At 46.7% G+C, this 17,285-nt stretch overlaps 1 protein-coding gene across 1 annotated transcript in view; it reads right to left on the reverse strand.

Moving 5' to 3' along the window:
- The window catches only part of LOC135287321 (phosphoribosylformylglycinamidine synthase-like), a 46,167-nt gene that overhangs the window by 3,001 nt on the left and 25,881 nt on the right, over positions 1-17,285 (reverse strand). Inside the window, 3 exon segments of the mRNA XM_064400663.1 lie at positions 3,604-3,771; positions 6,952-7,086; positions 12,532-12,646. Of these exon segments, the coding sequence (XP_064256733.1) occupies positions 3,604-3,771; positions 6,952-7,086; positions 12,532-12,646 (418 nt within the window).

Consider the following 17,285-nt stretch of genomic DNA (forward strand, 5'->3'; position numbering starts at 1 on the left):
ACCAGTTAGAAACAGTTAGAGATCAGTTAGGGTCAGTGGTCACTCAGTGGTCACTGCTGGAGAGTGGCCAGGCCGGACTCAAGGGCTGAGGGTGGCTGGAACTGGAAACGGCCTAGGAAAAACCAGTTAGAGACCAGTTAGAGACCAGTTAGACCAGTTAGAAACAATTAGGAACCAGTTAAACCAGTTAGAGACCAGTTAGAGAGCAGATAAACTAGTTAGAGACCAGTTAGAGACCAGTTAGAGACCAGTTAAACCAGTAAGAGACCAGTTAGAGAGCAGATAAACTAGTTAGAGACCAGTTAGAGACCAGTTAGAGACCAGTTAGAGACCAGTTAAACCAGTTAGAGACCAGTTAGAGAGCAGATAAACCAGTTAGAGACCAGTAAGGGTCAGTGGTCACTCAATGGTCATTGATGGAGAGTGGCCAGGCCAGGCCGGACACAGCGGTCAAGCGCCGAGGGAAAAACCAGTTAGAAACCAGTTAAACCAGTCAGAGACCAGTTAGAAACCAGACAGAAACCAGTTAAACCAGTTAGAGATCAGTTAGACCAGTTAGAGACCAGTTAAACAAAATAGAAACCAGTTAAACCAGTTAGGGAGCACTTAGACCAGTTAGAAACAGTTAGACCAGTTAGAAACCAGTTAAACCAGTTAAACCAGTTACAGACCAGTTAGAAACTGATTAGAGACCAGTTAAACCAGTTAGAGACCAGTTAAACCAGTTACAGACCAGTTAGAAACTGATTAGAGACCAGATAAACCAGTTACAGACCAGTTAAACCAGTTACAGACCAGTTAGAAACCAGTTAGAGACTGGTTGGAGACCAGTTAAACCAGTAAGAGATCAGTTAAACCAGTAAGAGACCAGTTAGAGACCAGTAAGAGACCAGTTAAACCAGTAAGAGACCAGTTAAACCAGTTAGAGACCAGTTAAACCAGTAAGAGACCAGTTAAACCAGTAAGAGACCAGTTAAACCAGTAAGAGACCAGTTAGAGACCAGTAAGAGACCGGTTAAACCAGTCACAGACCAGTTAAACCAGTGAGAGACCAGTTAAACCAGTTACAGACCAGTTAAACCAGTTAGAGACCAGTTAAACCAGTGAGAGACCAGTTAAACCAGTTAGAGACCAGTTAAACCAGTTACAGACCAGTTAAACCAGTTACAGACCAGTTAAACCAGTGAGAGACCAGTTAAACCAGTTAGGGACCAGTTAAACCAGTTAGTGACCAGTTAGAAACTGATTAGAGACCAGTTAAACCAGTAAGAGACCAGTTAGAGACCAGTAAGAGACCAGTTAAACCAGTAAGAGACCAGTTAGAGACCAGTAAGAGACCGGTTAAACCAGTCACAGACCAGTTAAACCAGTGAGAGACCAGTTAAACCAGTTACAGACCAGTTAAACCAGTTAGAGACCAGTTAAACCAGTGAGAGACCAGTTAAACCAGTTAGAGACCAGTTAAACCAGTTACAGACCAGTTAAACCAGTTACAGACCAGTTAAACCAGTGAGAGACCAGTTAAACCAGTTAGAGACCAGTTAAACCAGTTAGTGACCAGTTAGAAACTGATTAGAGACCAGTTAAACCAGTAAGAGACCAGTTAGAGACCAGTAAGAGACCAGTTAAACCAGTAAGAGACCAGTTAGAGACCAGTAAGAGACCGGTTAAACCAGTCACAGACCAGTTAAACCAGTGAGAGACCAGTTAAACCAGTTACAGACCAGTTAAACCAGTTAGAGACCAGTTAAACCAGTGAGAGACCAGTTAAACCAGTTAGAGACCAGTTAAACCAGTTACAGACCAGTTAAACCAGTTACAGACCAGTTAAACCAGTGAGAGACCAGTTAAACCAGTTACAGACCAGTTAAACCAGTTACAGACCAGTTAAACCAGTTAGAGACCAGTTAAACCAGTTAGAGACCAGTTAAACCAGTGAGAGACCAGTTAAACCAGTTACAGACCAGTTAAACCAGTTACAGACCAGTTAAACCAGTGAGAGACCAGTTAAACCAGTAAGAGACCAGTTAGACCAGTGAGACCAGTTAAACCAGTAAGAGACCAGTCAAACCAGTAAGAGACCAGTTAAACCAGTTAGAGACCAGTTAAACCAGTGAGAGACCTGGTAGAAACCAGTAAGAGACCAGTTAAACCAGTAAGAGACCAGTTAGACCAGTGAGACCAGTTAGAGACCAGTAAGAGACCAGTTAAACCAGTTAGAGACCAGTTAAACCAGTAAGAGACCAGTTAAACCGGTGAGAGACCAGTTAAACCAGTCACAGACCAGTTAAACCAGTGAGAGACCAGTTAAACCAGTAAGAGACCAGTTAAACCAGTCACAGACCAGTTAGACCAGTGAGACCAGTTAGAGACCAGTTAGAGACCAGTAAGAGACCAGTTAAACCAGTCACAGACCAGTTAAACCGGTGAGAGACCAGTTAAACCAGTTAGAGACCAGTTAAACCAGTAGGAGACCAGTATGAGACTGGTCCCAGTGCCCTCCCAGTGCTCCCAGTATAACCAGTGTGCCCAGTTACCCTCTCCGTGTGCCACCCAGGTGCCCAGCCGTGCCCCAGTGCCCTCCCAGTATAACCAGTATGCCCAGTTACCCTCTCCGTGGGCCACCCAGGTGCCCAGCCGTGCCCCAGTGCCCTCCCAGTGCTCCCAGTATAACCAGTATAACCAGTTACCCTCTCCGTGTGCCACCCAGGTGCCCAGCCGTGCCCCAGTGCCCTCCCAGTATAACCAGTATAACCAGTATAACCAGTTACCCTCTCCGTGTGCCACCCAGGTGCCCAGCCGTGCCCCGGCCATGCCCCGCAGCAGCAGTGCTCCCAGTATAACCAGTATAACCAGTATAACCAGTTACCCTCTCCGTGTGCCACCCAGGTGCCCAGCCGTGCCCCAGTGCCCTCCCAGTATAACCAGTATAACCAGTATAACCAGTTACCCTCTCCGTGTGCCACCCAGGTGCCCAGCCGTGCCCCGGCCATGCCCCGCAGCAGCAGTGCTCCCAGTATAACCAGTATAACCAGTATAACCAGTTACCCTCTCCGTGTGCCACCCACACTCCCAGCCGTGCCCCGGCCATGCCCCAGTGCCCTCCCAGTATAACCAGTATAACCAGTATAACCAGTTACCCTCTCCGTGTGCCACCCAGGTGCCCAGCCGTGCCCCGGCCATGCCCCGCAGCAGCACCGCTCCCAGTATAACCAGTATAACCAGTTACCCTCTCCGTGTGCCACCCAGGTGCCCAGCCGTGCCCCGGCCATGCCCCGCAGCAGCAGTGCTCCCAGTATAACCAGTATAACCAGTTACCCTCTCCGTGTGCCACCCAGGTGCCCAGCCGTGCCCCGGCCATGCCCCGCAGCAGCAGTGCTCCCAGTATAACCAGTATAACCAGTATAACCAGTTACCCTCTCCGTGTGCCACCCAGGTGCCCAGCCGTGCCCCGGCCATGCCCCGCAGCAGCAGTGCTCCCAGTATAACCAGTATAACCAGTATAACCAGTTACCCTCTCCGTGTGCCACCCACACTCCCAGCCGTGCCCCGGCCATGCCCCGCAGCAGCAGTGCTCCCAGTATAACCAGTATAACCAGTTACCCTCTCCGTGTGCCACCCACACTCCCAGCCGTGCCCCGGCCATGCCCCGCAGCAGCAGTGCCCGGCTCCTCTCCACGCTGACGGTGACGAAGCGCGACTCGAAGCGCCCCGAGAGGTTCCGCTCCAGCGCCACCGCCGGGCTCGGGGACGTGGGGCTGTCACCTGGCACTGGGATGGCAGCAAAGTGTCACCAAGGGTCACCAGGGTGGCACCAGGGCGGTGGCACTGAGGGGACAGCGAGGGCACAGCCCAGGGACAGGAACCCTAAGGGCAAACCCCGAAGGGACAAAGGTGGGGACACTTCTGGGGACACTCCAGAGACACCTTGGGGACACCCAGGGACACGCCCAGGTCCCTGGGGCTGTCACCTGGCACTGGGATGGCACCAAGGTCACCAGGGTGGCACCGGGGTGGCACCGAGGGGACAACCCCGGGGCAGAAACCCCAAAGGGAAACCCCAAAGGGACAAAGGTGGGGACACTTCTGGGGACACTTTTGGTGACTTTCCAGGGATGGCACCACCCCCATCAGGTCTAAGGGGCTGTCACCTGCCAGGAGAATGTCACCAAGGGTCACCAGAGTGGCACCAGGGGGTGGCATTGAGGGGACATTGAGGGGACAACCCCAGGACAGCCCAGGGACAGAAACCCCAAAGGGAAACCCTGAAGGGACAAAGCTGGGGACACTTCTGGGGACACTCCAGAGACACCTTGGGGACACCCAGGGACACGCCCAGGTCCCTGGGGCTGTCACCTGGCACTGGAATGACACAGGAATGTCACCAGGGTGGCACCAGGGGGGTGGCACTGAGGGGACAGCAAGGGGACAGCCCCAGGATAAACCCCAAAGGGAAACCCCGAAGGGACAAAGGTGGGGACACTTCTGGGGACACTTCTGGGGACATTTCTGGGGACATTCCAGGGATGCCACCACCCCCAGTGGGTCCAAGAAACTGTCACAGGAATGTCACCAAGGGTCACCAGGGTGGCACCAGGGGGGTGGCAGTGAGGGGACAGTGAGGGGACAACCCCAGGACAGCCCAGGGACAGAAACCCCAAAGGGAAACCCTGAAGGGACAAAGGTGGGGACACTTCTGGGGACACTCCAGGGATGCCACCACCCCCATCGGGTCCACGAAGCTGTGACCTGGCACGGGAATGTCACCAGGGGTCACCAGGGTGGCACCAGGGGGGTGGCAGTGAGGGGACACCTTGGGGACAACCCCGGGAGAAACCCCAAAGGGAAACCGCGAAGGGACAAAGGTGGGGACACTTCTGGGGACACTCCAGAGACACCTTGGGGACACCCAGGGACACGCCCAGGTCCCTGGGGCTGTCACCTGGCACTGGGATGGCACCAAGGTCACCAGGGTGGCACCGGGGTGGCACTGAGGCGACAACCCCGGGACAGAAATCCCAAAGGGAAACCCCAAAGGGACAAAGGTGGGGACACTTCTGGGGACACTTTTGGTGACTTTCCAGGGATGGCACCACCCCCATCAGGTCTGAGGGGCTGTCACCTGCCAGGAGAATGTCACCAAGGGTCACCAGAGTGGCACCAGGGGGTGGCATTGAGGGGACATTGAGGGGACAACCCCAGGACAGCCCAGGGACAGAAACCCCAAAGGGAAACCCTGAAGGGACAAAGCTGGGGACACTTCTGGGGACACTCCAGAGACACCTTGGGGACACCCAGGGACACGCCCAGGTCCCTGGGGCTGTCACCTGGCACTGGGATGGCACAGGAATGTCACCAGGGTGGCACCAGGGGGGTGGCACCGAGGGGACAGCGAGGGGACAGCCCCAGGATAAACCCCAAAGGGAAACCCCGAAGGGACAAAGGTGGGGACACTTCTGGGGACACTTCTGGGGACACTCCAGGGATGCCACCACCCCCATCAGGTCCACGAAGCTGTGACCTGGCACGGGAATGTCACCAGGGGTCACCAGGGTGGCACCAGGGGGGTGGCAGTGAGGGGACACCTTGGGGACAGCCCCAGGACAGAAACCCCAAAGGGAAACCGCGAAGGGACAAAGGTGGGGACACTTCTGGGGACACTCCAGAGACACCTTGGGGACACCCAGGGACACGCCCAGGTCCCTGGGGCTGTCACCTGGCACTGGGATGGCACCAAGGTCACCAGGGTGGCACCGGGGTGGCACCGAGGCGACAACCCCGGGACAGAAACCCCAAAGGGAAACCCCAAAGGGACAAAGGTGGGGACACTTCTGGGGACACTTTTGGTGACTTTCCAGGGATGGCACCACCCCCATCAGGTCTGAGGGGCTGTCACCTGCCAGGAGAATGTCACCAAGGGTCACCAGAGTGGCACCAGGGGGTGGCATTGAGGGGACATTGAGGGGACAACCCCAGGACAGCCCAGGGACAGAAACCCCAAAGGGAAACCCTGAAGGGACAAAGCTGGGGACACTTCTGGGGACATTCCAGAGACACCTTGGGGACACCCAGGGACACGCCCAGGTCCCTGGGGCTGTCACCCGACACTGGGATGGCACCAAGGGGGTGGCACTGAGGGGTGGCACCGAGGGGACAACCCCGGGGCAGAAACCCCAAAGGGAAACCCCAAAGGGACAAAGGTGGGGACACTTCTGGGGACACCTCAGGTGTCACAGGTGACACAGGTGACACAGGTGACACAGGTGACACAGGTGACACAGGTGACACTGACCTGTCCCCACCCAGCCCAGCAGCGCCATCAGCTGGCAGCCGTTGCACACCCCCAGGCTGAAGGTGTCCCCGGGGCCGGGTGCCATTGGGGTGTCACAGGTGACATTGGGGTGTCACACAGGTGTCACAGGTGTCACACAGAGGTGACACAGGTGACACTGACCTGTCCCCACCCAGCCCAGCAGCGCCATCAGCTGGCAGCCGTTGCACACCCCCAGGCTGAAGGTGTCCCCGGGGCCGGGTGCCATTGGGGTGTCACACAGGTGACATTGGGGTGTCACACAGGTGACACAGGTGTCACACAGGTGACATTGGGATGTCACTGACCTGTCCCCACCCAGCCCAGCAGCGCCATCAGCTGGCAGCCGTTGCACACCCCCAGGCTGAAGGTGTCCCCGGGGCCGGGTGCCATTGGGGTGTCACACAGGTGACATTGGGGTGTCACACAGGTGACACAGGTGTCACACAGGTGACATTGGGATGTCACTGACCTGTCCCCACCCAGCCCAGCAGCGCCATCAGCTGGCAGCCGTTGCACACCCCCAGGCTGAAGGTGTCCCTGGGGCTGGGTGCCATTGGGGTGTCACAGGTGACATTGGGGTGTCACACAGGTGACACAGGTGTCACAGGTGACACAGGTGACACACAGGTGACACTGACCTGTCCCCACCCAGCCCAGCAGCGCCATCAGCTGGCAGCCGTTGCACACCCCCAGGCTGAAGGTGTCCGGCCGCGTCCGGAATCGCTCCAGCTCCGCCCGCACCTTGGGGTTGAAGCGAATCGAGGCCGCCCAGCCTGGGGAGAAATGGGGGAATTTGGGGAAAAATGGGGGATTTGGGGGGAATTTGGGGAATTTGGGGGAAAATGGGGGATTTGGGGGGAATTTGGGGAATTTGGGGGAGATTTGGGGGAGATTTGAGGGAAAACGGGGAAATAATGAGGAAGAAAATGGGAAAATAATGGGGAAAATTGGGGGAGTAATGGGGAAATAATGGGGAAATTTTAGGGGAATAATGGGGGAATAACTGGGGAAATAATGGGGGAAATAATTGGGAAAATTGGGGAAATAATGGGTGAAATTTGGGGGAAATTGGGGAAATAATGGGGGAATAATAGAGGAATAATGGGGGAATAATGGGGGAAATAATGGGGAAAATTGGGGGAATAATGGGTGAAATTTGGGGGAAATTGGAGAAATAATGGGGGAATAATAGAGGAATAATGGGGGAATAATGGGGGAAATAATTGGGAAAATTGGGGAAATAATGGGGGAATAATGGGTGAAATTTGGGGGAAATTGGGGAAATAATGGGGGAATAATGGGGAAAAATTGGGAAAATTTGGGGGAAATTTGGGAAAAATGGGGGGGATGGAGGAAAATAATGGGGGAATAATGGGGGAATAATGGGGGAATAATGGGGGAATAATGGGGGAATAATGGGGGAATAATGGGGGAAAATAATGGGGAGATAATGGGGGAAATAATGGGAAAAATAGGGGGGGAAATGGGGAAAAATTGGGGGAAATTTGGGGGGAAATGGGGAAAATTTAGGGAGAATTTGGGGGAATAATGGGAGAAAATGGGAAAATAATGGGAGGAATAATTGGAAATAATGGGGAAGACATGAGGAAATAATGGGGAAAATAATGGGAAATAATGGGGAAATAATGGGGGAAATAATGGGGGAATAATGGGGGAATAATGGGGAAAATAATGGGGGAATAATGGGGGAATAATGGGGAAAATAATGGGGAAATAATGGGGGAATAATGGGGAAATAATGGGGAAAATAATGGGGGAATAATGGGGAAAATAATGGGGGAATAATGGGGGAATGTGGGAAATTTGAGAAAAAATGTGGAAATAATGGGGAAAGAATGGGGAAATGATGGGGAAATGATGGGAGAAATAGGGAGGAAGAATGGGGAAATAATGGGGGAATAATGGGAAATAATGGGGGGAAATGGGGAAAATTTGGGGGAAAATGAGGAATGATGGGGGAAAAATAATGGGAAATAATGGGGGGACATGGGGGAAAATAATGGGGGAATAATGGGAAAATAATGACGAAAAATGAGGAAATAATGGAGGAATAATGGGGGGAATAATGGGAAATAATGGGGAAAATTGGGAAAATAATGGGGGAAATTTGGGGGAATAATGGGGAAAATAATGGGGGGAAATGGGGAAATAATGGGGAAATAATGGGGGAATAATGGGGGAATAATGGGGGGAAATGGGGAAATAATGGGGGAAATAATGGGGGAATAATGGGGGAATAATGGGGGAATAATGGGGGAATAATGGGGGAAATAATTGGGAAAATAATTGGGAAAATTGGGGGAAATAATGGGGGAATAATGAGGGAATAATGGGGAAATAATGGGGAAATAATGGGGGAATAATGGGGGAATAATGGGGGAAATAATTGGGAAAATAATTGGGAAAATTGGGGGAAATAATGGGGAAATAATGGGGGAATAATGGGGAAAATTGGGGGAATAATGGGGGAATAATGGGGGAATAATGGGGAAAATTGGGGGAATAATGGGGGAAATTTGGGGGGAAATTTAGGGAAATAATGGGGGAATAATGGGGAAAATAATTGGGAAAATTGGGGAAATAATGAGGAATAATGGGGGAATAATGGGGAAAAATAGGGAAAATTTGGGGGGGGGAATGGAGGGAAAATGGGGAAAATTTAGGGAAAATAATGGGGAAATAATGGGGAGAAATGGGGAAGTAATGGGGGAATAATGGGAAATAATGGGGTAATAATGGCAAAAAAATAGGGAAATAATGGGGGCAATAATGGGGGAATAATGGAGGAATAATGGGGGAATAATGGGGGAATAATGGGGAAATAATGGCAAAAAATAGGGAAATAATGGGGGCAATAATGGGGGAAAATTGGGGAAATAATGGGGGAATAATGGGTGAAATTTGGGGGAAATTGGGGAATAATTGGGGAAAAATGGGGGAATGATGGGAGGAAATCAGGGAAAATTTGGGGGGGAAATGGAGGGAAAATGGGGAAATAATTGGGGAATAATGGGAAATAATGGGGAATAATGGGGGAATAATGGGGGAATAATGGGGGAATAATAGGGAAATAATGGGGGAATAATGGGGGAATAATGGGGGAATAATGGGGGAATAATGGGGGAATAATGGGGGAATAATGGGGGAATAATGGGGGAATAATGGGGAAAATAATGGGGGAATAATGGGGGAATAATGGGAAATAATGGGGGAATAATGGGAAATAATGGGGGAATAATGGGGGAATAATGGGGGAATAATGGGGGAATAATGGGGAAAATTTGGGGGAAAATGAGGAATTATTAGGGAAAATAATGGGGGAATAATGGGGAGAAATGGGGAAAATAATGGGCGAATAATGGGGGAATAATGGGGGAAATAGGGGGGGAAATTTGGGGGAAAATGAGGAATGATTAGGGAAATAATGGGGAAATAATGGGGATTAATGGGGGAATAATGGGGAAAATTGGGGAAAATAATTGAGAAGATTGGGGGAATAATGGGAAATAATGGGGGAAATAATGGGAAATAATGGGGGAAATAATGGGAAATAATGGGGGAATAATGGGGAAATTTGGAGGGGAAATGGAGGGAAAATGGGGAAAATTTAGGGAAAATCTAGGGAAAATAATGGGGGAATAATGGGGGAATAATGGGGGAAAATGGGGAATAATTGGGGGAATAATGGGGGAATAATGGGGACAAAAATAGGAAAATAATGGGAAATAATGGGGGAATAATGGGGGAATAATGGGGAAATAATGGGGGTAAATGGGGACAAAATAGGAAAATTATGGGAAATAATGGGGAAAATAATTGGGAAAATTGTGGGAATAATGGGGAAATAATGGGGGAGTAATGAGGGAATAATGGGGAAATAATGGGTGGAAATGGGGAAATAATGGGCAAATAATGGGGGAATAATGGGTGGAAATGGGGAAATAATGGGGGAATAATGGGGGAAATAATGGGGGAAATGGGGGGGAAATAATAGGGGAATAATGGGGGAATAATGGGGAAAATTTGGGGGGGAAATAGAGGGAAAATGGGGAAAATTTAGGGAAAATAATGGGAAATAATGGAGGAATAATGGGAGAATATTGGGGAAAATTGGGGGGAAAATGGGGAAAATAATGGGGAATAATGGGGAATAATGGGGGAATAATGGGGGAATAATGGGGGAAATAATGGGGAATTTGGGAAAATCTTTGAGGGTTTTCCCCCTTTTTGTGGAATTTCTTGGGTTTGGGATTTTGGGGTTTTTGAGGTCATTTCTGGTGGGTTTTGTGGAGTTTTTGTGGAATTTTTTTTTATTTTATTTTTCAGATTTTTTGGTGGATTTTTATGGAATTTTTGGGGATTTTTCCGGGATTTTTGCAGAATTTGGGTTTTTAGGATTTGGGGGATTTTTGGGAGATTTTGGAGATTTTTTTGAGGAATTTTTTAGGGGATTTTTCCCCATTTTTGTGGAATTTGGTCTTTTAGGATTTGGGGATTTTGGGGTGATTTTTGGGGTGATTTTTGGTGGTTTTTGTGGGATTTTTGGTGGGATTTTTTGTGGATTTTTGTGGAATTTATTGGAATATCTGTGGATTCTTTTGGGGGATTTTTTCAGGATTTTTGTGGATTTTTTAGGGATTTTTGTGGATTTTTTAGGGATTTTTGTGGAATTTTTGTGGGATTTTTTCGTGGATTTTTGTGTGATTTTTAAAAGGAATTTTGTGGATTTTTTGTGGATTATTGTGGGATTTGTTTCTTGATTTTTATGGGATTTTTGGGGAATTTTTTAAACTATTTTTGTGGGATTTTTTGCAGATTTTTGTGTAATTTTTGGGGATTATTGTAGGATGTTTTGTCAATTTTCTGGGATTTTTGGGGAATTTTTGGGGAGTTTTTTGTAGAATTTTTGTCCATTTTTGGCAGATTTTTTTTAGGATTTTACTGGACTTTTGTGGGATTTTTTGTGGATTCTTTTTTGTTTTGGGGGATTATTGTAGGCTGTTTTCTCCATTTTTATGGGATTTTTTCGGAAATTTTGAGGATTTTTTGGCTGATTTTTAAAGAATTTTTGTGGATTTTTTGAGGATTTTTGTGGGTTTTCTTTTCAGGTTTTTGTGGGAATTTTTTGGGGGATTTTTGGATTTTTTTTAGGATTTCTGAGGAATTTCTGTGGATTCTTTTGGGGGATTTTTTTGAGGATTTTTGTGGATTTTTTAGGGATTTTTGTGGAATTTTTGTGGGATTTTTTGTGGATTTTTGTGTCATTTTTGGGGATTATTGTAGGCTGTTTTCTCCATTTTTGTGGGATTTCTTCAGAATTTTTTCAGGATTTTTTTGGACTTTTTTAGGGATTTTTGTGGGATTTTTAAAAGGAATTCTGTGGATTTTTTGTGGATTATTGTGGGATTTGTTCTTGATTTTTATGGGATTTTTTGGGAATTTTTGGAGAATTTTTTGGGAGTTTTTTGTAGGATTTTTGGCAGATTTTTTTTAGGATTTTTCTGGATTTTTGTGGGATTTTTTGTGGATTTTTGTGTCATTTTTGGGGATTATTGTAGGATGTTTTCTCCATTTTTGTGGGACTTCTTCAGAATTTTTCAGGATTTTTTTGGACTTTTTTGGGGATTTTTGTGGAATTTTTGTGGAATTTTTAAAAGGAATTTTGTGGATTTTTTGTGGATTATTGTGGGATTTTTTTCTTGATTTTTATGGGATTTTTGGGGAATTTTTGGAGGATTTTTTGAGGTTTTTTTTTTTGTTTTGTGGACTTTTTTGGTGCATTTTTGAGCAATTTTTGTGTATTTTTTTGCAATTTTTGGGGGTTTTTGTTTTTATTTTTTCCCTCCTTTTGCAGAGTTCAGTTTTTTAGGATTTTGGGATTTTTTGGGTCATTTTTGGGTCATTTTTGGTGTACTTTTGTGGATTTTTTGTGGGATTTTTTGTGGAATTTTTGTGGGATTTTTTGGGATTTTTCTAGACTTTTTTGGGATTATTGTAGGCTGTTTTCTCGATTTTTATGGGATTTTTTTGGATTTTTTGAGGATTTTTTTTGATCTTTTTAAAGAATTTTTGCTGATTTTTTGTGGATTTTTTTGCAATTTTTTTTTTTTCTTTTCCTAATTTTTTCCCTCCTTTTGCGGAGTTCAGATTTTGGAGATTTTGGGTTTTTTGGGGTGGTTTTGGGGTGCAGAGCTCACCTTTGGCCGAGCCCAGGACGTCGGCGTAGCTGAAGCCGCCGACGAAGACGAGGCCCCGGAAGCCGTCCAGGGAGGCCGAGCCCGAGCAGAGGTCCTGGGTGGTCACGTCCCACACCTGCAACCCCAAAATCCCCAATCAGACCCAAAAACCACCCCAAAACCCACCCCAAACACCTGAGCCAGAGCTGGCCTGAAAAAAACCCCAAAAAACCCCCAAAAATCCAAAATACCCCAAAAAATCCCACCCCAAAATGGGAATTTCCCCACAAAACCCCCAAAAATCCCACCCCAAAAATCCCAAAATGGGAATTATCCCACAAAAATTCCAAAAAATCCCCCAAAATCCAAAAAAAAACCCCAAAAAAATCCCCAAAAATCCCACCCCAAAACCCCAAAACCGACCCCAAACACCCCGAGCCAGAGCTGGCCTGAAAAAAAACCCAAAAACCCCCAAAAATCCCAAAATACCCCAAAAATCCCACCCCAAACTGGGAATTACCCCACAAAAACCCCCCAAAAATCCCCAAAAAAACCCAGCCCAAAAACCTTAATGTTATCCCACAAAAACCCCAAAAAATCCCCAAAAACCCAGCCCAAAAACCCCAAAATGGGAATTATCCACAAAAATTCCAAAAAATCCCCCAAAATCCAAAAAAATAAACCAAAAAATCCCCAAAAATCCCACCCCAAAACCCCAAAAACCCCAAAACCATCCCAAACCCCCCGAGCCAGAGCTGGCCTGAAAAAAACCCCAAAAACCCCAAAAAAATCCCAAAGCAAAAACTCCAAAATGGGAATTGTCCCACAAAATCCCCCCAAAATCCCCAAAAATCGCAAAATCCCCCAAAAATAGCCCAAAAATCCCACCCCAAAATGGGAATTACCCCACAAAAACCCAAAAATCCCCCAAAATCCCCAAAAAAACCCCAAAAAACCCCAAAATCCCACCCCAAAACCAACCCCAAACACCTGAGCCAGAGCTGGCCTGAAAAAAAACCCAAAACCCCCCAAAAATCCCAAAATCCCCCAAAAAATCCCACCCCAAACTGGGAATTACCCCACAAAAACCCCCCAAAAATCCCCAAAAAAACCCAGCCCAAAAACCTTAATGTTATCCCACAAAAACCCCAAAAAATCCCCAAAAAACCCAGCCCAAAAACCCCAAAATGGGAATTATCCCACAAAAATTCCAAAAAATCCCCCAAAATCCAAAAAAATAAACAAAAAAATCCCCAAAAATCCCACCCCAAAACCCCAAAAACCCCAAAACCATCCCAAACACCTGAGCCAGAGCTGGCCTGAAAAAAACCCCAAAAACCCCAAAAAAATCCAAAATACCCCAAAAATCCCACCCCAAACTGGGAATTACCCCACAAAATCCCCCAAAAACCCCAAAAACCAATCCCAAAAACCTCAATAACAGTTATCCCACAAAAACCCAAAAAATCCAAAAAAATTCCACCCCAAAAAATCCAAAATGGGAATTATCCCACAAAATCCCCCAAAAAATCCCAAAAAAACCCAAAAATTCCACCCCCAAAACCCAAAAGTGGAATTATCCCTCAAAATCCCCCCCAAAAAATCCCAAAATACCCCAAAAATCCCACCCCAAACTGGGAATTTCCCCACAAAAATGCCCAAAAAACCCCAAAACTCCCCCCAAAAATACCCCAAACACCTCCATGAGAGTTATCCCACAAAATCCCAAAAATTCCCACCCCAAAAAACCCCAAAATGGGAATTATCCCAAAAAAATCCCCCCAAAAATCGCAAAAAACCCCAAAAATCCCACCCCAAAACCCCCAAAATTGGAATTATCCCACAAAAACCCCAAAAATCCCCCAAAAAAATCCCCCAAAACTCCCTAAATCCCACCCCAAATGGGAATTAGCTCATAAAATATCCCCAAAAATCCCCCAAAACCCCAAAATCCCCCAAAAAATCCCACCCCAAAATGGGAATTACCCCACAAAAACCCCAAAAAAACCCAGCCCAAAAACCTCAATAAGTTATCCCAGAAAACCCCAAAAAACCCCAAAAATCCCCCCAAAACCGACACCCCGAAATGGGAATGATCCCAAAAAAATCTGCCCAAAAAAATCCCAACCCAAAAACCCCAAAAATCCCCAAAACCCCAAAAATTCCCAAAGGAACCACCCTAAAAAACCCCAAAAATCCTAAAATAACCCCAAAAACCTCAACCTGAAATCCCAAAATTGGAATTATCCAAAAAATCCCAAACCCGGGAGTTAGCCCCCAAAAAATCCCAAAATAACCCTAAAAAACCAAACATCCCAAAATCATAAAATCAGTTCTCCAAAAAAAAAACCCAAAAAATCCCAAATGGGAGTGATCCCAAAAAAACCAAAAAATCAAAAAAATCCCAAAACGAAAACCCCAAAATGGGAATTGTCCCCCAAAATCCCCCCAAAATCCCCAAAAATCGCAAAATACCCCAAAAATAGCCCAAAAATCCCACCCCAAAATGGGAATTACCCCACAAAAACCCAAAAATCCCCCAAAATCCCCAAAAAAAACCCCAAAAAACCCCAAAACCCCAAAACCCCAAAACCAACCCCAAACACCTGAGCCAGAGCTGGCCTGAAAAAAAAAAACCCAAAACCCCCCAAAAATCCCAAAATCCCCCAAAAAATCCCACCCCAAAATGGGAATTTCCCCACAAAAACCCCAAAAAAACCCCAAAAACCAATCCCAAAAACCTCAATAACAGTTATCCCACAAAAACCCAAAAAATCCAAAAAAATTCCACCCCAAAAAATCCAAAATGGGAATTATCCCACAAAATCCCACAAAAAAATCCCAAAAAAACCCAAAAATTCCACCCCCAAAACCCCAAAATGGGAATTATCCCTCAAAATCCCCTCCAAAAAATCCCAAAATACCCCAAAGACCCCACCCCAAACTGGGAATTTCCCCACAAAACCCAAAAAAACCCCAAAACTCCCCCCAAAAATACCCCAAACACCTCAACGAGAGTTATCCCACAAAAACCCCAAAAATTCCCACCCCAAAAACCCCAAAATGGGAATTATCCCAAAAAAATCCCCCCAAAAATCGCAAAATACCCCAAAAATTTCACCCCAAAACCCCCAAAATTGGAATTATCCAACAAAAACCCCAAAAATCCCCAAAAAATCCCCCAAAACTCCCTAAATCCCACCCCAAATGGGAATTAGCTCATAAAATATCCCCAAAAATCCCCCAAAAAATCCCAAAATCCCCCCAAAAATCCCACCCCAAAATGGGAATTACCCCACAAAAACCCCAAAAAATCCCCAAAAACCCAGCCCAAAAACCTCAATAATTATCCCACAAAACCCCCAAAAATCCCACCCCAAAAACCCCAAAATGGGAATTATCCCACAAAAATTCCAAAAAATCCCCCAAAATCAAAAAAAAAAACCCAAAAAATCCCCAAAAATCCCACCCCAAAACCCCAAAACCCCAAAACCATCCCAAACCCCCCGAGCCAGAGCTGGCCTGAAAAAAACCCCAAAAACCCCAAAAAAATCCCAAAGCAAAAACTCCAAAATGGGAATTGTCCCACAAAATCCCCCCAAAATCCCCAAAAATCCCAAAAAACCCCAAAAATCCCCCAAAAATCCCACCCCAAAATGGGAATTACCCCACAAAAACCCAAAAAATCCCAAAAACCCATCCCAAAAAACCTCAACAACAGTTATCCCAGAAAAACCCCAAAAAATCCCCAAAAATCCCACCCCAAAAACCCCAAAATGGGAATTATCCCACAAAAATTCCAAAAATCCCCCAAAATCCAAAAAAAACCCCAAAAATCCCCAAAAATCCCACCCCAAAACCCCAAAACCGACCCCAAACCCCCCGAGCCAGAGCTGGCCTGAAAAAAAAAACCCCAAAATCCCCCAAAAACCCCAAAATACCCCAAAAATCCCCAATCAGACCCCAAACCCACCCCAAAACCGACCCCAAACACCTGAGCCAGAGCTGGCCTGAAAAAAACCCAAAAACCCCCAAAAATCCCAAAATACCCCAAAAAATCCCACCCCAAACTGGGAATTACCCCACAAAAATGCCCAAAAAAACCCCAAACTCCCCTCAAAAATACCCCAAACACCTCCACGAGAGTTATCCCACAAAAACCCCAGAAATTCCCACCCCAAAAACCCCAAAATGGGAATTATCCACAAAAACCCCAAAAATCCCCCAAAAATCCCCAAAAACTCCCTAAATCCCACCCCAAATGGGAACTAGCTCATAAAATATCCCCCAAAACCCCCCAAAAAATCCCCAAATCCCCCAAAAAATCCCACCCCAAAATGGGAATTTCCCCACAAAAACCCCAAAAAATCCCCAAAAACCCAGCCCAAAAACCTCAATAATTATCCCACAAAACCCCAAAAATCCCACCCCAAAAACCCCAAAATGGGAATTATCCCACAAAAATTCCAAAAAATCCCCCAAAATCAAAAAAAAAACCCAAAAAATCCCCAAAAATCCCACCCCAAAACCCCAAAACCCCAAAACCATCCCAAACCCCCCGAGCCAGAGCTGGCCTGAAAAAAACCCCAAAAACCCCAAAAAAATCCCAAAGCAAAAACTCCAAAATGGGAATTGTCCCACAAAATCCCCCCAAAATCCCCAAAAATCCCAAAAAACCCCAAAAATCCCCCAAAAATCCCACCCCAAAATGGGAATTACCCCACAAAAACCCAAAAAATCCCAAAAACCCATCCCAAAAAACCTCAACAACAGTT

This window comes from Passer domesticus, chromosome 29, assembly GCF_036417665.1.
Source record: "Passer domesticus isolate bPasDom1 chromosome 29, bPasDom1.hap1, whole genome shotgun sequence".
Classification (NCBI taxonomy): domain Eukaryota; kingdom Metazoa; phylum Chordata; class Aves; order Passeriformes; family Passeridae; genus Passer; species Passer domesticus.